The sequence below is a fragment of the Zonotrichia leucophrys genome, chromosome 4A, assembly GCF_028769735.1.
Source record: "Zonotrichia leucophrys gambelii isolate GWCS_2022_RI chromosome 4A, RI_Zleu_2.0, whole genome shotgun sequence".
In the NCBI taxonomy this organism is placed as follows: Eukaryota; Metazoa; Chordata; class Aves; order Passeriformes; family Passerellidae; genus Zonotrichia; species Zonotrichia leucophrys.
This window is the reverse complement of record NC_088174.1, coordinates 2,678,670-2,698,929: the sequence shown is the minus strand read 5'-3', so window position 1 is coordinate 2,698,929 and position 20,260 is coordinate 2,678,670. Positions and strand designations below refer to the sequence as shown.

Genomic DNA, 20,260 nt, shown 5'->3' with positions numbered 1-20,260 from the left:
CAGGACTCAGCTGGTGCTTAAATTTGAACTTTTCCTTCTCTGTGCCCCAGAAATCACACCCACAACCTCTTAGGCCACGCCCACTTATCGCACACCTTATTTAGGCCACGCCCATTTTTGCTCCGCCCACACCTGGAGCCATTTAAGCCACACCCAGTTCCATTCCCAGTCCCTCCCAGTTTGTCCCAGTTCCCTCCCAGTGTAAACCAGTAAATCCCAGTTTTCTCCCAGTTCCTTCCCAGTATAAACCAGTCCCTCCCAGTCCATTCCAAATCCCTCCCAGTTCCCTCCCAGTCCATTCCCAGGGTCTCCCAGTATAACCCAGTTTATCCCAGTATCATCCCAGTCCATCCCAGTCTCGCCCAGTATAAACCAGTATAACCCAGTCCCTTCCATTCCTCTCCCAAATCCCTCCCAGTCCATTCCCAGGGTCTCCCAGTATAACCCAGTTTATCCCAGTATCATCCCAGTCCATCCCAGTCTCGCCCAGTATAAACCAGTATAACCCAGTCCCTTCCATTCCTCTCCCAAATCCCTCCCAGTTCCCTCCCAGTCTATTCCCAGGGTCTCCCAGTATAACCCAGTTTATCCCAGTGTCATCCCAGTCCATCCCAGTCTCAACCAGTATAACCCAGTCCCTTCCATTCCTCTCCCAAATCCCTCCCAGTCCATTCCCAGGGTCTCCCAGTATAACCCAGTTTATCCCAGTATCATCCCAGTCCATCCCAGTCTCGCCCAGTATAAACCAGTATAACCCAGTCCCTTCCATTCCTCTCCCAATTCCCTCCCAATTCCCTCCCAGTCTATTCCCAGGGTCTCCCAGTATAACCCAGTTTATCCCAGTGTCATCCCAGTCCATCCCAGTCTCAACCAGTATAACCCAGTCCCTTCCATTCCTCTCCCAAATCCCTCCCAGTTCCCTCCCAGTCCATTCCCAGGGTCTCCCAGTTTATCCCAGTATCATCCCAGTCCATCCCAGTCTCGCCCAGTATAAACCAGTATAACCCAGTCCCTTCCATTCCTCTCCCAATTCCCTCCCAGTCCATCCCAGTCCCTCCTAGTTCACCTCCAACTCCATCCCAGTCCATTCCCAATTCCCTCCAGTTCATTCCCAGTATAAACTGGTATCCCCCTGTCGCTCCCAGTTCATCCCAGTATAAACCAGTTTATCCCAGTATCATCCCAGTCTCGCCCAGTATAACCCAGTCCCTTCCATTCCTCTCCCAGTTCCCTCCCAGTCCATTCCCAGTGTCTCCCAGTATAACCCAGTTTATCCCAGTATCATCCCATTCCATTCCCAGTCCCTCCCAATTCCCTCCAGTTCATTCCCAGTATAAACTGGTATCCCCCTGTCGCTCCCAGTTCATCCCAGTATAAACCAGTTTATCCCCACATGGTGTGAAGTGAACGCTGGCAGTGCTAGAGATTTGCTGTGCAGGGAGGAGCTGCTGCCTCTGCCCTGGTGCTCACCATGGAATAAACGCTGCTTTCTGTTGCAGTGAGCAGTGATGACTCCAATGACTCCGAGTTCCACGAGTCTGCCGTGAGTGAGGAGGTCACTGAGTCTGAGGATGACCAAAGGCCAAGGACAAGGTATGGGCAAAGCTGAGCTGTGCTTTCCCTGGGTTTATTTTGGGTTTTAATGGTGCACTTTGTGCAGGGAGATGGTAAAAGTTAAAGCACTTTGGAGCAGTTCTTAAAACCCTTGATGATATTTGTCTGTAGGAATTATAGAGTATTAATTTCTTTTGCAGCAAATGTGGGGAATTTTGAATTTGTACCACAGTAGGGGGTACACAACAATTTGGTGAGCCAGTACAAAAAAAAAAAAATCAACAAAAAAATGGACATTTTAATGCCAAATACATCACTGTCAGCTGGTGGATTGCAGTATAAAATTAATGCTTTATATTTCTGAGGTTCTGTAGGGTTTTCTCATTGCTTTGGGTGTCCAGTGGGCTGAGCAGGAAGGAGTTTCTAAATTCAGCCCTAATTGCACAAAAGGAGTGCATATCTTATTAATTAATTATTAATTAATTGTTTTTCAGTGAGGCAGAGGATTACTATGGTTAATCAGTAATATTGCCTTTTTGCTTTTTTAAAATAGATCTGCCAAAAAAGCAGAGGCAGAGGAAAACCAGCGCAGCTACAAACAGAAAAAGAAACGGAGGAGGATAAAGGTTCAAGAGGATTCATCCAGTGAAAATGAGAATAAGGTGCTCTGTCATGTTTTGAAGTAATAAATAGGGATTTCCTGTCTCTTCTGCTCAGAGTATCTCAATCACCTCTGCACAAAGTACAGTAAAAAATTAAAGCTTTTCTCAATGTCAGTTCAGGCTAAAATTGTGTAAAATGCCACCATTGTGGAGGTAAAACATTATGTTTGAACTAAAACTTTTCCTGTCTTGATCTTGATAAAAATGCATTATATTGAAGCAAATGGAATTTTTAATCTAAATGTAGATGAGAGAAATTGCAGATTAAGGCTTTGGTAGTGTTGGGGTTTCTTTTCCTGTGTGGTGTAAGTAGGGGCTGATCTGATTTAGCCTCAGTATAACAACAAAAAAAGTGCTTTACTAATAATCATTATTAGCTGCTCTCAAATGATAACAATGCCCTCAGTACTGCCTTTGCACAGCTGGGCTTATCTTTGATATCTCAGAATACATTACAGTTAAGGTGGCACTTCTTTTGTCAGACTTTTAAAAAAGGCTTTTTTTCTCATTAGCTGAACTTCCCCTGTGTGTGTAAGAATTTCTGGGAGCTTGGCTAAGAAAGAAGGGTTTCATGGTCTGTGCCATAATTTTCTTGCTAATTTGTATTTCACTTAATTTCTAATAGAGTAACTCTGAGAACGAGGACAATGATGACTCCAAATCTCCTGGAAAAGGCAGGAAGAAGATCAGGAAGATTATTAAAGATGATAAGCTTAGAACAGAAACACAAAATGCCCTTAAAGAAGAAGAAGAAAGAAGAAAACGTATCGCAGAGAGAGAACGGGAGAGAGAGAAATTGAGAGAGGTATGGTCTGGTTTCTGTGTAAAATTCTGTGAACTTGAATTCCTGATGATGTTTAACTTCAGCCTCGATGTAATTTGATGAGTAATTTTTGAGAATCCCTTACGTGCAGCCTTATAAGCCCCAAATTGTCTGCAGTTTGAACTCGGTTTTATTTGATGCTGTGACCTTAGAAAGTTGTTTCAGGTCCCTGCTGCTTCACTTCAGTGCCAAAGTTGTGATGCAGTAAAGAATTGAAGGTTTCTCTTTAGTAAATAAATGATAACTTCCAGTTCTGGTGAATCTGAAGTGTCTCAGATGCTGGGTGTTGCTCCTGTGAGAATATCCCTCTGATGGCCTTTTCTGTTTGCAGGTGATAGAGATTGAAGATGCCTCACCTCTGAAATGTCCCATCACAACCAAGCTGGTTTTAGATGAAGATGAAGAAACCAAAGAACCATTAGTGCAGGTCCACAGGAGTATAGTTACCAGACTGAAACCACACCAAGTAGATGGTAAGGAAAGAGTTTAAAGGAAAAAAAAGAATATTTTTCTCTCCAGGGGCATAGCACCTTATGCAGACTGAATTAGAATAATAAAAACTCCTTCACTGGCAAAACCAGAATTTGTCTTCTCATCTCCCTGTCCCCAGGATCAGGCCATCTGCATCCTCACAGGAATATTTTCCAACCCAGTTGCCACATCTTCAATGAGGCTGTGAATATAATCAAGTTCATGATAAAGATCATCCCACATAGACCCCACTGAACAGAAATGAATCAATAATTATCCTGACAGATGCTTTCCTAAGAGTTACCATGCTCTCAGTGATCACAGCTGTCTCTTACTGGGTGAACTGCAATAAAATGAATGTTTAATCAGAAAACTTTCAATAATTTTCTTCAGGTGTTCAGTTCATGTGGGACTGCTGCTGTGAATCTGTAAAAAAAACCAAGACATCTCCTGGCTCTGGCTGCATTCTTGCTCACTGCATGGGCCTGGGGAAAACATTGCAGGTGAGAAACACAATTTATTTCCAAGTGCTGTGTAGTTCTCTTGCAACTCAGAACAGAAAATAGATAAAAGAAAATAAATGTAGCTCCAGGGGAGAGGCTCCAGGAACCTGTTTCTAAGACTGTGGAATAATCTTAAGTAAATGGTGTTTTTCTATCCTCCTTGTTAATTTTTTTCCATTAAATGATTCATTTTCTTGACTATTGTAAAATTAATTTGCTGCTGATGAAGTACAAGTTTATCAAATTTGGTTGAGTTTTATTTTTAATGCCAGACTTTGTGTAAAGTCAGGTGCTGGTGAGTTTGTGGGGATTTTTTGAGTGGCCCAGAGCTGAGGGTGATCAGAGAGCTGAGGTCACTCATGGTATGAGCAGTACCCAGGCCGAGCTGTGGTTGGGCTGGTGCACAGCAGGATTTTATCTCCAGCTCCAGCACATCTAAAAATGTGCTTTGTTTAGAGAAATGGGGGTGGCAGACACAGTATTTTGACAGCCTGCAATTCTACAGAACATTTCAAAAATCACCTTGGAAAGCTGTATTTTTATATACTTGATCCAAACTGAGCTGGTGTGGTTCTTGAGGAGTTAATCACACCTTTTAGTGGAGATTTGCAATGCTTTGCAGAACTGTTGTGTGGGGGATTTTTTCCACCTACACTTTACACACCATGTAGTCTGATGAAATGCTTAGAGCAGGAGGTATTTTTACAGTGATCCAGATGTGTTAATGACAGTAATTTTGGCTGTAACTTCTTGATAAATCAAAGAAAGCCACAGTTAGAAACATCTATCAGTATAAATGATTTTGAAGGCTGGTGTGTGAAGCTGGGCTGGTTGTTTTTTCCATATGTGTCCATTTGCCAGTCACTGCTGTGCTCTGGGATTGTTGCCATTTGTTTTTAGCTCTTGAAAGAGCTGCACCAGCCATGAGTTCAGGCAGACTTTGCCAGCTGCAGGGCAGGATGGCAGCAGAGATGAGGGAAATCAGGGATTGGGGACTTGCTGCCCATGACTGTGGCCATGAGACTTCCTGGGTGGTTTTATCTCACACAGAACCACCAGCAAATCCTTTTGTTCTAAAAGCTCTTTGCTGCTCAGTGTTCCAAGCACAGTGATGCAGTTTAGAATCCCTGTATTAAATCAGAGTTGCCAAGATTTGATGCAGAGAGAACTTGTGGTGTTGTACATCCCAATTCCAGTGGGAGAGCTGGAGCTGCCATGGGATCTCTTCTAGTCCTGTTTTTGTTTGCTGCTGCTCAAAACAGGCAGCCCAGAGTGACACCCACAAGGTTTTGGGTTTTTTGTCATCCTCAACACACAGCCAGGCTGCAGGGTGAATCATTGGAAACACTGCCACAGCCTGCTGAGAGAATTTCCCTTGAAAAAAGCCTGAGAAACTGCTTTAAGACTGAAGTTCACTGTGAATTTATTTTGTGTTTGGGATGAAGGTTGGGAGAAAGCTTAAAAATTACTGATGGAAGTGTTTAATTGATGAAAATGATTGGTGAAATGTAAAGGGAGGGTTTTCAAGCAATCATTCAGCAGTTAAGAAGGATCTCAGTATGTGAAGGATGTGTGCAACCTTGGAACACATTGTAAGGAATGTATGAACTGCAAATACACCTGCATGAAAATGTAACCAGAAATTCTATTTGTTTAACCAAAAAATACATTTAAACAAGGCTGTTGCTGTTAATTTAATTACATAATTGAATAGATAACATTTCTCTTTCTTTCCTGGTGTTTATTTGGTGTTCTGCCTGGGTTTTCTCTTGCAGGTAGTAAGTTTTCTCCACACAGTCTTGCTGTGTGACAAACTGGATTTTCGGACAGGTCTGGTCGTGTGTCCACTCAACACTGCCTTGAACTGGCTGAACGAGTTTGAAAAATGGCAAGAAGGTTTAGAAGATGAGGAGAAACTAGAGGTAAGAGGCTTCAAAAGAGTTCTTCATGAAATAACTGGATGATTTGCAAAATTGGGAAGCTCCACCACTTAAAATAAAAGCTAAGAAATGTGCTTTAACTATGTGAAAAATGTCTTTGAATTAATATATCAGAACTATTAAAAATTAACCACTACTGAATATTTTAAGAGGAATTAAAGGTTTTTTTACCTCTTTGGAAGGTTTATGAGCTGGCAACTGTGAAAAGGCCCCAGGAGAGGAGCTACATGCTGCAGCAGTGGCAGGATGAGGGAGGTGTGATGATCATTGGCTACGAGATGTATCGAAACCTGGCACAGGGCAGGAATGTGAAGAGTAGAAAACTTAAAGAAATATTTAATAAAGCTTTAGTCGACCCAGGTAAGTGAAAATTTATACAGCTTGTATAGTTTGGACTTGCAGGTTTATGTATATGAGCAAAGATAATAAATAGTGTTGGTAAGATTAATCAGATTTTCTTTGCTGAGTTACAGAAATTTGTTCAGAATCTCCCCCATCTGCTTTTGTAAATAGATTTCTGTAACAATCTTTTCTATTAAATCAAATACAAGGAATTTGTAACTTTTCCTGTTAAGTATTTTTATTTCCTGGCTCTGCTTCTTTTGCAAAGTAATTTGAGTTTTTTGTTGGGCACCCAAGGCTGTTTTAATCTGTTAATTTGTTACAACCACAAGCTGTTTTGTCCTTGATGGAAATCAACCACTAAGGGGGCAAGTACACTTGAAAATAGACAGTGTACCTTAGAAGTGTGAAAAAACAAGTGTTAATGAAGTGCTAATTAAGGGAATAAATAATAATAATTACTGCAGATAAAGCAGTTAATTATTTTTTTCAGTCTTGGGAAACAGATGTCTGGTTTGAGCTGAGCTGAACTTAGCAAACTTATGTCAACATGTTTGGAAGCACTTGAGAATATTCCAAGTTGCTGTAACTGATTTCTCAGGTGGTCCCCAAAAAGGACTAAAAATTTTAGGATTAGGATCATTCACCAAAATAGCAACATTTCTCTGCAAATTCTGAACTGGCAACTGATACCTAAAATAACTTAGGGTTATGCTGAATGTCTTAAAAGCTGGTTTTAAAAGTTTTACAACTTTGCTGTACTGGTGGTATTTCTCGTTGAGAATGCAGGTATGGAAGGCAGAGTAAGTGGAGCTGGGTTTTCTTAAATTTTAATTATCTGATGGACTTTACATTGACAGTGTGATTGGTTTTCTTTTTTTTTTCCCTCTTTCTGATTGGTAATTGTAATTGCTGAGCTTGATTTTGTCAAGTTTCCTAGTAAGGTAGGGCTGTGAATTCTATTCTAACAGACAAAAGAGATTATTATTCTAAGGGGAAAAATACCTTTATGATTTTTGGCATTGGCCAAGTGGAATTGCCATCTCCCAGCTCTGCAGAAATGCTGTTGGAGCAGCTCAAACATTAATTAATTTTCTGCCAGCTTGACTAAGTCATGCAATGGCTGTGGAGTCAGGGAAGCTCCAGTTCAGCAGCTGATGAACTATTTATCTGTTTTTGTTGATATATCATGTGTTGATTCCACACACAGTATTTAAGCAGTGAAGGAAATGCATTTCTTGCCAATGGGATTTTTGACTCCTCCTACCTAAGCTGTAGTTATTAAATAAAACAAAAACCCAACAACAAACCAAAAAAGAGGGGGGAACCCTCTTCTGTCAGTGCTATTCTGTGTCTGATTTTCTCAGGATATTGCATTTATTGGGAATATTGTCAAGGAAGTGAAAACTAAGGGAGAAAAGGTGTGAATTTCTGTGTCAAAGTAGTGGTGACAGGACAGTAATTCTGTATTTAGTGGGTATTGATCTGGTACAGAACAAGATGTTCTGGTCTTGTTCTGGTACAGAGCAAGATGAAATAAAATGTTATGCAATAATTGATTTTTGTGGGGTTTTTTTCCTGGTGGGAATTGTAAGGGAGGACAAACATAGGGGTTGTTGCCGTGTGTGTTTGCAGTAACATTGTCCCTTCATGGATTTGTGTTTGTGTAAGCCCAGAAATCCTGGACTGAGGGATGTTAGGGGGAGACAGTGACTGGTGTGGCCTTCCCTGTCCCAGCCCATGGCTTTTACACCCTCTGTGTTCGTGTTCTCCCTCCAGGGCTCCTCAGGCCCTGTCCAGGGCAGTGTCTGCGCTCAGCTCGTGCCTTGTGCACTTTAATTGAGTTTGGAAGCTGCAGCACATTCACCCTCAGAGATTCTGGATAATTCCAGATGAACACGGAGCCTCCTGCTCTGTTCTCTTCTAGGACTGGTTGAGAGAGTGCAATCAGACCATGGGGAAAGCCAACCTTGAAATAACTCCCTAATAATTTTTGTAGAATCATGGAAACTTCAAGGCTGGCAGAGACCTCCAGGGTGGAGTGCAGGGTTGTTGGGAATTTAGCTGCTAAGGACTGGAAAAGTACAAAACTGGGGCTAATTCCAAGTCCTGCACCTGCACAGATAGCAGTGTCCTTGGGCCTAGCTGTGGTGTGATAACAAACAGTGAAAGAGGCATGAGAAAAGAGAGATGTAACCCCTAAGGAATGAGGAAGAGTTCATGGTATAGTTTAACCAATAGATTGCTTGGCTTACAGAATATTCATAAGCTTATTATTTGCTGTATAAGTGTTTGATGCTCTCTTCAATAAACGGAATTTGCTTATCACTCATATTGAGTGTCTGAGTCTCCCCTCACTGACAAATGGCTGCAACCCCCGACAAAGGCCCTCATTTTTTCTCTGTGACACAGGGTCACCATGCCCACTAAACTGTGCCCTCATCTTCCATGTCTACTCATTTTTGACTCCACCACCTCCTTGGGCAGTTCCTTCTGTGCTTAACCACTCTTACAGGGAAGAAATTTTCCTAATATCCAGCCTGAACCTCTCCTGGCACAACTTGAGGGCATTTCATGTTGCCTCATCCCTTTCTCTGTTTTAATTGCAGGACAGAAGTGTCAGTGTGTTGTTACCCATTAATTTTTGGAGTCGTTTGGATTGGCTGAGTGTGCATTGCAAGATTCTCCTTTGTTTCTTGCTCTCCTGGTGGGTCAGCATGGACATTGAAGGAGAAAACCATGTGCTGGCTCCTGCTGGGATTGGAAATAGGGAAACCTTGGCCTCTGGGAGCATTTCCCATTCAAAAACCTGCAAATTTGGGATTTCAGTGCTAATTTAATGAGATGTGTCTGGTGAATACTGCTGGGTAGGACACTGTGTGGGAGAAGGTTGTGTTGCACTGTCGAGGGGAGCAGTGGGGGAAGGTTTAGCCAAAGTTTATGGGTGGAGAAGTGATTTCATTAATTAACCAGCTCAGCTGTGTGGAAGAATGGCAGGATTTTAAACACACACAGGGTTTCCAGGCTGCCTTGTGCCACTGCTGAAGGGCTGTTGGTCATTGGTCACTGCTGTGCTCTGCTTGAAGAACTAAAATCACTTCATTTTTTTTTAAACTTGTTGCTACTAACAAAAATTCTGATACTGTTTAACTTGGAGACTTCTCTTTAATTGGCAGCTGTATAAAGTTCTTCAGAGGAACAGGAGAACTGTGTATATCTATATATATATCAATCTTTTATGTATTTCAATATATTAACCTGTGCAGGTACAGTAAGAAGGGTGAGAAGATGAAGACTTTGAGGAAGGATTGCATGAGTAGGGATTTTAAGCCTAGAAAAAAAAAAAAACCCTAAAATTTTCCACTATTTAAGATCTGGTTAATGAAAGGAGTGTTATCAGTTGGTTTTGACATGATCAGGAGAAAGCAAAGGGCAGAATTCACTCAGATTTGTAGCAAATTGGGTGAATAAATAAATTAGGTGTTACTGCCCAGTGTTTTAGCAGGAGAGGGGCTGTGGAGTTTCCCACTTCTGTCAGCTCTGCCCCTTTCTCATGCCCCTAATCTCAGATGGAGAAAATGATCTAAATGATCCCCTGAGGTCCCTGTAAGCTTTACATTCCTTTATCACATTTTGAGGAATGTTCTGTCCATAATGATTTGCGTTTGTGTTTTGGAAGAACAAGGGAAAAACCCCACAAATGGATGGAAATCTCTGCTGCTGAACTGTAGCCAAGATGTTAGTTCAAGATATCAGTGCTGCACTGCTGCCAAACAAACCATGAATAATTGTACTGAGTTTGGGCTTTTTCATATTTTACTGTCATTCACTTACTCTAAACAGCAGGTTTTGAGGTGGTTTTTTAATTTAATTTCTTTACCTTCATGTGAATGAATCACAGTTTTTAATGAAGTGAGGACTAGAGAAAGGATCTGTCCCTGCTAGAGATGGTTACTTACAATTAAAGGAAGGCTTTGTGTGTAGTCACTCAGTGGTTTTCATTCTGTCAAAACTGGGAAGGTACAAAAGTCATGAAATAAAATGGGGAAATGTTTCTGTGGCAGGTGGGAAATTCAGAAATACATTGGCTTGGACAAGCCTGAGTGCATTTGGAATTCATATGTGGATTTTCATAATTGTCTTCTAGACTTGTTTTAAAAGTTTGGGGTTTGTTTTGTTTGGGTTTTTTGCTTGGAAAGAAATATCTTCTTGATTCCTTTCTCTTCACATGTAAGATTCAAAACACTTTTAAATCCCCTTAAAATGGCATGATTAAGGTGACTGGCACTGGTGTGTGTGGTCAGAGGTGTAATCAATTCTCTGCTGTTGATCACTGCCCTAGAATTAATTTTATTCTTTAGAAGGCAGTTTGAATTTAGTCTGAGACAAAACATTCTCAGTAAATTATAAAAGATTAAACTGTCCTTGCTGACAAATCCTACATTGCTCCTCAAATATTGGCCTTTTTAGTACTGAATTGTTGAACCCAACTGGTGGCTTTTCTCCAAGGTGCAGCAAATTGTCATGAGCTGAGAGTGCTGGAACTGAGGTCAGGCTTAGAGCTGGTAAAACATTTACTCTGAGTTACTACTTGGATCCTAGAATATCTTTTACTTCATTTCAAGGAAAGAAATTCCAGAAATTGTGCTAAGTCTGAAAACAATTAAGAGTAAGTCTGTTCTGCCAAGTTGGGTATTATTTATCTTATTATTAGAGTTGCTTTGCATGCTGTGGGGATGTGTTGTGGTTTTGACATTCCTTGTGCAGCTCACTTAAACCAGACTGATATTTTATCTCCTGGAAGAAAGCTGAGGACATTCCTGAGGTGACTTTCAGCTGCAAGGTGGCAATTCACTTGTCTGTAATTCAGATCAAATCTGGTTGTGTTTTATATTATCCAAGACTTCTGATTGCACTCTGTCCCCCTGGTGTTATTCTTGCCTTAATGAAAAATTTCAGGTGACCTGATTTTGGGTGTTTTGGGATTGCCCAAGTGTCAGTAGATGGCAGCCTAAAGCTGGAGAGAAGGAAGTTTCACTGAGTTTTGACAGGATGGATGGAGGTGCAGCCATGCATACCCAGCAGCAGGAATAGACCATTTTATCAGGAATATGCTGCAAAGCTGAGTTTAATCCTTGCCATGAAGACTTTACAAGCAACAGCCTTGATTTTACCAGAGTGGCTCCTCTGAATGCTTGTGCCAATCAGTGCTAAAAAATCTCACCATAAAACACACAAAAAAAGTTTAAAAAACCCCAAAGTAACATTGGTGTAGAGCAAATTTTGGATACTTTGGACTGTCAGGTTCTTTGTAGCAGTGAAATATTGTGGAGAGATTTAATATTGTTTCTTTCCAGGTCCTGATTTCGTGGTGTGTGATGAAGGACACATACTGAAAAATGAAGCATCTGCTGTCTCCAAGGCAATGAATTCTATTAAATCTAGGAGAAGAATAATTCTGACAGGAACACCACTGCAGAATAATCTTATAGAATGTGAGTAGTTGTCTTTTATTTCCTTCAGTGCACTGTGGCCTGTCAGCCATAGAAGATGTATGTGGTGGTGTTTGCAGGGGTCTCAGGATGAGGGAAGAGATGAGAATCTTGACTCCATGTTTGAGAAGGCTGATTTATTATTTTATTATATATATTATATTAGAATGATATATTAAAACCATACTAAAATAATAGAAGAAAGGATTTCATCAGAAGGCTAACAAGGAAAGGAAAAGAATGATAATAAAATCTTGTGACTGACCAGAGAGTCCGAGCCAGCTGACTGTGATTGGCCATTAATTAGAAACAACCACATGAGACCAATCCCAGATGCACCTCTTGCATTCCACAGCAGCAGATAATCATTGTTTGCATTTAATTTCTGAGGCCTCTCAAGAGAAAAAATCCTGAGGAAAGGATTTTTCATAAAATATGTCTGTGACAGATATATTTAGTTTGATTGGAAGAAAAGGATTTGAAGCAGTACAGCTGCCTGCTAAGTTTCTAAGATTGACTGAGATCTGTATTTAGCTGTGGCACATTTCTTTTCTGTTTGCATGAATCCCAACGCTGTGTTTTCCATTTGGAGCCACTCAAGTGTGCCTGTTTCTCCTAGATCACTGCATGGTTAACTTCATCAAGGAGAACCTGCTGGGCTCCATTAAGGAGTTCCGGAACCGGTTCATCAATCCCATCCAGAACGGGCAGTGCGCAGACTCCACCCCCGTGGATGTCAGGGTGATGAAGAAACGTGCTCACATCCTCTATGAGATGTTGGCTGGCTGTGTTCAGGTGAGAACACGCTGTCCCTAACTCATCATTGCCCTCCAGGGAACGAGAGGAGTTCTTTTGTCTCACTCCGAAATCACCCAAGTCCTGTAAACTTCTGATTTGAGAGCTCCGTAAATCTTTTAACTTAAATATTTTCACTATTTTGCAGGAAAAAATAGTTCACAGTATTTTGCAGGATTGTTAGATCTCTGCATTATTTATGACTAAAAAAAACTCATAATTTTTCTCCAAATGTCAATGTATTCTAAAATACAAATATTAGAGGATACAGCTATTTCATTTCCTGCTGGGAGACAAGAACATATTTTGGTAGAATAGGACATTAGTTGCTTTGAAGTATTCCATTTAAATTCCATATGCACATTTAAGAACTGCTGTAAAGTCTGCACAGAAAGTTGCTAGTCCTAATTTGTCTGACTAATTTATCAGCTATTTCTGAACATGAATTTTTCTGATCTGCAAGAATCAGAACAACTGAAAACAAGATAGAAGAAAAATTATTCAGGAATAGTTTGTCAGTTTTGTCAGTTATTTCTGAACATGTATTTTTTTCTGATCTGCAAGAATCAGAACAATGGAAAACAAGAGAGAATGAGAATTATTCACGTTCAGAAAGGTGAAGAACTTGTTACTTTATAGACCTTAGGTAAAACAAGCTTTGGGTGGAGCCCACATGGATTTTCTCCAGCCCTGTGCAGAGCAGATGCTGTCCATAGAGAGTGGAGAGACAGAGTAGTGTCAGAGTCAAAAAAAACCCAAATAGCAGTAAAATCTGGTTTTAGTATTCTTAAAAAAAAACCCCAAAGTAGTTCCCAGAGCAGCTCCTGGAGTTGCAGTGAACTTTGCAGGGACTTGGAACTGGGCATGGGCTTAGCAGGTCACAGACTTTGGCCTGAGAAGCTCCTGAGTGGGGCAGGTGGGTTCCTCCTGCAGGCCTTTAATAAATTGTATTTCTGGGCTGATTTTCCCCCTGTGGGGCTGAAAGCAGCGGGATCAGCACCCCTGATCCCACAGTGCTGTGTCCTTTGGGATGCCCCCAGTGCTGCTGAAAGCTCTCAGGAGTCATTGCCATGTTCCTGTGACTGAAGCAGTGTCTGTGACCTTGCAGAGGAAGGATTACACAGCCTTAACCAAGTTCCTGCCCCCCAAGTACGAGTACGTGCTGGAGGTGAGGATGACCCCCATCCAGTGCAAGCTCTACCAGTATTACCTGGATCATCTGACAGGTATGTGCATCATCATTTAATAATTTCACCTAGCACAGTTGCTAGGTGAAAATCAACTTTGTGAGCTTTGTTCTGTGCACTAAAGTGCTTGGACAACAAAAAAAAATAAGGTTTTTTTGTAGTGGAATACTGCAGCGTTACAGGTCATTAAAGGCAGCTCAGATTAGATTCATTGAGACCTAAATGCAAATGTTATTTAGTGTTTTCCACCTTTGACTTCTTTTACAAAACCTAAATAGACAAGTCTGTCTTTTTAAGAGGATTTGTGTACATTCCTGTACTGGGGAGCAATGTGCTTTTATGTAAAAAATATAATCATGTTTCTCATTATCAAGAAAAAGGAGAAAATCTAATTTTGACAACTTTAACTGGGAGAAAAAGTGGCTGTGAGTGAGTAATTTGAGCCCTTTTACAAGAGATGTTGCAGTATGATGTGCAGCTGGAAAGAACACTCAGATGTGCTCTGCTGGGCTCTCCAAAGGGCAGCAGAGTGTGGCAAACTCACTTCAGGGCTCGCTCTAAAACCTGAACTTTATTGTCAGGTGTAGGTGGTGGCAATGAAGGTGGAAGAGGCAAAGCTGGAGCTAAACTATTCCAGGATTTCCAGATGTTGAGCAGAATCTGGACTCACCCTTGGTGTTTGCAGCTGGACTATATTAGCAAAGAAAATAAGGTAAATTAGATATATCAAAATACTCTCACTTGAGAACTTTCCAAACAAGCTGTGCCAAACTCTAGGTAAAGTTTCGTCAAATTAATGGAAATCTTTGTTGCTGTGGGGTCATTTTGCTGCTGGTTTTGTCATATTTTTCTTGCTGGGTATGGTGTCATTCTTAAAGCATTTGCAAGGCCAGGCCTTTGTAGAATTTACCATTGTTTAAATGAAGAGTGAGCAGATGGCTAAAGGTTTAATAAAAGCTTCTGGGTGAACATTGTTAATAATTTCTGTTTTTTCTCTTTTGAGGGCTATTTTGATGAAGACAGCATGGATGACTTCATAGCCTCAGATTCAGATGAAACTTCCATGAGCTTAAGTTCTGATGATTATACAAAGTAATTGAACTTTTATTTAGTTTATTGGTGTTCTTTCCCTTATAGAACTGAAGTGATTTCTATAAAATGAATGTTCATTTTGTATTTTATGTGTGTGTTAGAATGTGTTTTCTTTTAGTGGGATTAAAAAAAATCCTGAGGTGTTTACTGTTGCTTTTTAGGAAAAAAAAATCCAAGGGGAAAAAGGTGACAAAGGAGTGTAGCTCGAGTGGAAGTGGCAGTGATAATGATGTTGAAGTCATTAAAGTCTGGAATTCAAGATCTCGTGGAGGTGGGGAAGGAAATGTAGAAGATCTTACAAACAACCCAGCATCAACAAAGTCAGATGAAGGTGAGGATAACACAGAGTGCTGAAAATGTGAGGCAGCTCCGTTTTGCAAAAGGCAATTTGAGAGGGCTGATTCCTTAATTCACAGTTACAGTTCCTGCTACTTCTAATTATGCATTTATCCTGGAAAAACAAAGGGCCATCAGCTTAGAACTCAGGGGGTTTGAGGCAGGGAAGCTGCACAGTGAAAATTTTAAATTTAGAAGTACAAAATTATATAACCTGGAAGATTAATGTAAAGATTAGGAAATATATCTGTCATAATTTGTTGCATCTGGAATTTGAATTGAATGCTGAGCAAGCAGATCCAGTGAAGCAGGAACACAAGACCTCTTTAAAGTTGTTATTCAAACTTTTTACAGCTGCACACTTAATTTTGGGGGGTTTTACTGTAATAATATAGCTTTTGTCTTGTATCTGGTATCACAGAGATAATTTTATGTTATTTCATGTGGGTCTAATCTCTTTCCCTAAGTAATTTAAAATTTTGGGAGAGTTCAGGTGAGAATTTTTTTTTGCCTCCATCCCAGTGACAACATCTTGTAAATGTGTAAGGGGTGGAGGGTGTTGTATGTAAAACATTGACACCCAGAGATTAAATGTGTTAAAGGAATTACACTGTAGGCAGACTGAGCTTCTGTCTCTGCATCCCTTAAATATTTAACTCTTGTAATGGCTTCTAGTGCAAATGCTGTTTTTTCTTTGTCTCTTTAACTCTTTTCATGCCAGTTAAGTCTGATAATGAGGGAACAACTCAGAGCATTTAAATGAAGACCATGTTCTCGTGTTTATTTCTTTTTCTTTGTATTTTTTTTAATAGGCAAAGCTACATCCTCTTCCAATCCTGGTAGCCCAGCTCCAGACTGGTACAAAGATTTTGATGTAAACTTGATGTGCAGCCTGAATTCTCGGATGTCGGAGATTCTGGGAGAAAAGTGTAAGCTCTTTGCAAATCGGATGTGAAGAGATAAATAAAAGCTTGGCATGATGAAGATCAGAATATATATATTTTATAATATATCAAATATATTATATATTTTAAAATATATGTATGTATGTATCATATATACATACATATATTTAAAATATATAAAATTATGTAAATATATATTAAAACGTATATAAATATAAATAATATCGATGAATATATATGTGATATATATAGTAATACATAATATTATATATTATATATAATATATATAAAATATATAAAAAGATAAATATATTTTATATAGTAATATACAATAATATAATACTATTTTATATAGTAATATACAATAATATAATATATATGGTATATATATATAATAATATATATATATATTAGTCTGACAGTGTTCTCCATCCATCCACTCTTCATTCTGCTGTTTCTGAAGCAGCCAAGCATGGTACACTCATTTTTGTCAGGGATCTTCCCTCACCTGCACGTGCCCCACTGAAATCTTGCTCTGTTTGTCTCAAAGTTCATATCAGAGGGAGGAGGGAACAAAACTGAAGCAGTGCAATAATTAAAACAACTCCAGAGATGAATTCTGTGTTTCCCTGTTTCTTTTTTCAGCCTAGTGTTCAGCCAGTCCCTGATATCTCTGGATTTGATAGAAGATTTCCTGGAGCTGGCTAACAGGGAGAAATCTGACAGAGATCAGCCTCCCATCTATAAAGGTGAGTGTCTCCTCCAGCAGCTGCAGTGCTCAGAGCCCTTTCCCAAGCCTCTGTGCAGTGCCCATGGGGTGTTTGAAATAATCAGTGTTTCCATGAGGATGTTGCATGCTCTGGGCTGCCAGGGCTGTTGGGCTCCCATTGGGAACTCTCTGATTTCACTCTCTGTCATCCAGGCTAAGCAGATTTAATGTTCACATCTGAGAGAAGGCATTTTGTTAAATTCTGCACAAAAAATGATGTTAAATTCTGGTGTGTGGCAAATCCTGATCCTTCCTCCTGGCAGAGAGAGAGTGAAGGGAAATGAGGCTGCTTTCAAGCAGTGTGGAAAATGTGAATTTAGGCTTATGGATTTCATAGGGAGCAAATATTGAATTAATTATTACCCTAGTGATGCTCAAATGGCATGAAATGCCTCACTGAGATGTTCCCAGGGCTCTTGAGGGTGCTGTTCCTCCTTGCCCAGAGTTTCATTCCCAGGACATGTGGATTGAAGAATTCCTTCAAGTCTGCCTTTCCTTCCCAGTCTGTCACCAGCTCTTGCATGAATTTGCACTTGAGATAAGGGAAAAGTGGCTCAGTGATGGTGACTGCAGATCCCCAGGATGTGTCTCTCACTGATTTATTGTTCCTGCCTGTTGCTTCCTATTCTGAATTTTGTCACCTCACACATTACAGGGTGTCTTTGTGAGGAGCTGTGCCTTTATTCTGAAGTTTTAAAGAGGTTGGGGCTTTCCATGTGTGGTAGCTCTGGCCAGCAAAATTAAATCATGGCAAAGTTCAGCTTTCCTGACAGAACTGACCAATCTGCCTCTCTCAATGGATTTAATTGAGCAGTGCTGCTCCCAAAACCATTCTTTTATTTATGATTGGTGGCTCAGGGATATCAATTTTGTACAAATACCTTGATGGCCAGAGAAAATAGAAAATTACTGAGAGAAGAAAATCCTCCATCAGCTGCAGTTATTTTTTTCCCCCAGTCTGACAAGAAGCTGCTGTAACTCACAGGGCAATTAAACCCAAAGATTTTGCTGGATTTCAATTCCAAAATGAGTTTGACCTTAGAAATCTCCTTTGGAGCATTGACTTCTCAGTGCTGGTTGTGTAGGAGGCTGACACTGGTGCTGAAATGTGAACCTGCCTGGATCCATTGGAAAAGTGCAATTACAGCACCTAAAGATGAGATGTAACAGCATCTTTGGGACTTCTAAAATTAACTTTGGCTCCAAGTTAAGGCATAGCTCTGCAAATTTATAAATACAGAAAGTGTGAAAAACAAGAGGACTTCCCCCCCACCAAAAAAAAAAATCAGATATTTTCAAATAATTAAATTTAACCTCAGAACTATTTTTAATTATAAATTTCTCTCTTTAAATTCCAGTTGGTTACCAGTCTGGTTATTTATACCATCAGCATTTTCATAACTTGGCTGTTGCATTTGCAGGTGAAGGAAAATGGTTCAGAAATATTGATTATTATCGTTTGGATGGCTCCACCACAGCTCAGTCCAGAAAGAAATGGGCTGAGGAGTTCAATGATGAAACTAATGTGAGGTGAGATCTCTCCTGAGATAGATGTGCTTTGTTTTCCCCTTTTTCTTTCTTTTGTTCCCTAGTTATTATTACTTTTATCAGCTTAATGGTGATCAGAGCTCACCCAGAAAACCTGCAGGAATGTGTCACTGACTTCATGTTTTCCTTGCTATTTTCATTGTCCAATTGTACAGTTTTTAGATTGTAACCAATTTAAATCAGAGACAGTGTTTTTATTGCAAGCATTAAAGGGTACAAGGACCTAGGAAGGCTGTGCAGTCCCTGGGCCACTCAGGAGCAAATTAATTCTTTCAGCTGCCTCCAGAATTGGCTCCCAGCCCTCCAAAATGGGACTTCCAAGTCTGATTTAGATGGAGAGGTACAGACTTGTATTTGAATGAAGTTAAGGAGCTTCACCTTCCTAGATGTGTTTAAAAAATAAAGTATGTAATTATTGTGCAGTCATTTATAATGTGCAGGGAGAAAAAGTTAAATTAAGAAGTGAACTAATCCAGTGTTAATACTTTTAAATAGTTTATTCTGTCAGGTGTCTGTCAGGAGCTGGTTCCAAGGTGAACCAGAGTGAGATTTTTCTGAATCTCAAAAAACCCAGATATGTCAAAGAGACAGTGTCATTGGAGAGCTACCCTGAAAGTCTGCAGGCCAGGAAAGAGTTTCTATGGCATGGAATCTGCCTGTTTAAAATTAGGGTTTAATTTGATATAACTAATTTCATTAGAGCTTGAAAATGCAGTTTTTTCTTCCCCACCAGTTTTTCTTAATAGCTCATTTGCAAAAGGCCTTGATGGGTATTGTTGGGAGTGTATGTTCTGCTAAAAGTGTTGCTCTTGTAAAATCTGCATCTGTTTCATGCTTAATACATTATTTTAATGAAGCTTTAGAGTTATTTCAGTTTATGAACTACAGTTATTTTCCAAAATATGAAAATTTTGCCACTTTTCTCTGTTCCAGAGGCCGCTTGTTTATCATATCCACCAAAGCAGGGTCCCTGGGAATAAACCTGGTGGCTGCCAACAGAGTCATCATCTTTGATGCCTCCTGGAACCCCTCCTATGACATCCAGAGCATCTTCAGGGTGTATCGCTTCGGGCAGAACAAGCCTGTCTTTGTCTACAGGTTTTTGGCTCAGGTACTTTTCTGCTGCACTTGGATCCTGCAGTGAAATTTGGGAGCTGGGGCTGTGGGCACTGTGCCTGTTTGGGCTGTGTTGGGCTCTGTAGTGACCCAGCTGATCCAGGCACATTCCAGCTCTGATCTGCAGCAGGGTTTGGCCACTGAAGCAGCTCAGGAAGGAAGGAGTGGTAAAATAAATGACATTATTCCCTGTGATGTAGCCACAGCTCTCCCCAAAGAGAGCAGCAGGCACAGCTTCCTCAGGATATTTCCTGAGAATCACAGTGAGGAACCTCAGAGAAAGAGAAAACAGTTCTTATCTCTATTCTCTTGTTGTTTTGCACATGTGGAATGTGTTAGGGAAATTATTTACCTGGAGAAAGTTCTTAATTCAGTTCTAGTGATGGTTGTTTATGTTAATTGGCCTATCAGGTCCAAGCTGTGGTGTCAGGCAGAGACACTCATGGGTTTTTCAGTAGCATTCCTTTAGTATCTCTTTAATATAGTATAATGTAATAGAATTTTAATAAAGCAATTGTTCAGCATCCTAAATCACAGAGTCAAATGGCAATAATTCCCTGCATCAGGAGCTCCCTACATTCAATACTCTGAGGTCTCCCTTGTCTGACACTTCATTAACCCAAATTCTGGAATTCCAGCAGTGATTCACGTGTCCAGACCAGCCTCAGAACAGGAGTCTCAGCCTTTTTAATTTGCACACCACTAAAAACTGACTGGAGCAGTGC

The 20,260-nt window shown here is 40.3% G+C and overlaps 1 protein-coding gene across 1 annotated transcript in view; it reads left to right on the top strand.

Moving 5' to 3' along the window:
- ATRX (ATRX chromatin remodeler) overlaps positions 1-20,260 on the top strand; it is a 71,369-nt gene that overhangs the window by 38,976 nt on the left and 12,133 nt on the right. Inside the window, exons 13-29 of the mRNA XM_064713061.1 lie at positions 1,500-1,593; positions 2,108-2,216; positions 2,842-3,021; positions 3,371-3,512; positions 3,904-4,013; positions 5,789-5,935; positions 6,136-6,313; positions 11,653-11,790; positions 12,407-12,582; positions 13,691-13,808; positions 14,351-14,481; positions 14,773-14,861; positions 15,023-15,192; positions 16,010-16,148; positions 16,748-16,851; positions 18,293-18,401; positions 19,353-19,530. Coding sequence (XP_064569131.1) covers positions 1,500-1,593; positions 2,108-2,216; positions 2,842-3,021; positions 3,371-3,512; positions 3,904-4,013; positions 5,789-5,935; positions 6,136-6,313; positions 11,653-11,790; positions 12,407-12,582; positions 13,691-13,808; positions 14,351-14,481; positions 14,773-14,861; positions 15,023-15,192; positions 16,010-16,148; positions 16,748-16,851; positions 18,293-18,401; positions 19,353-19,530 — 2,312 coding nt within the window. The remainder of the gene's footprint in view (positions 1-1,499; positions 1,594-2,107; positions 2,217-2,841; positions 3,022-3,370; positions 3,513-3,903; positions 4,014-5,788; positions 5,936-6,135; positions 6,314-11,652; positions 11,791-12,406; positions 12,583-13,690; positions 13,809-14,350; positions 14,482-14,772; positions 14,862-15,022; positions 15,193-16,009; positions 16,149-16,747; positions 16,852-18,292; positions 18,402-19,352; positions 19,531-20,260) is intronic.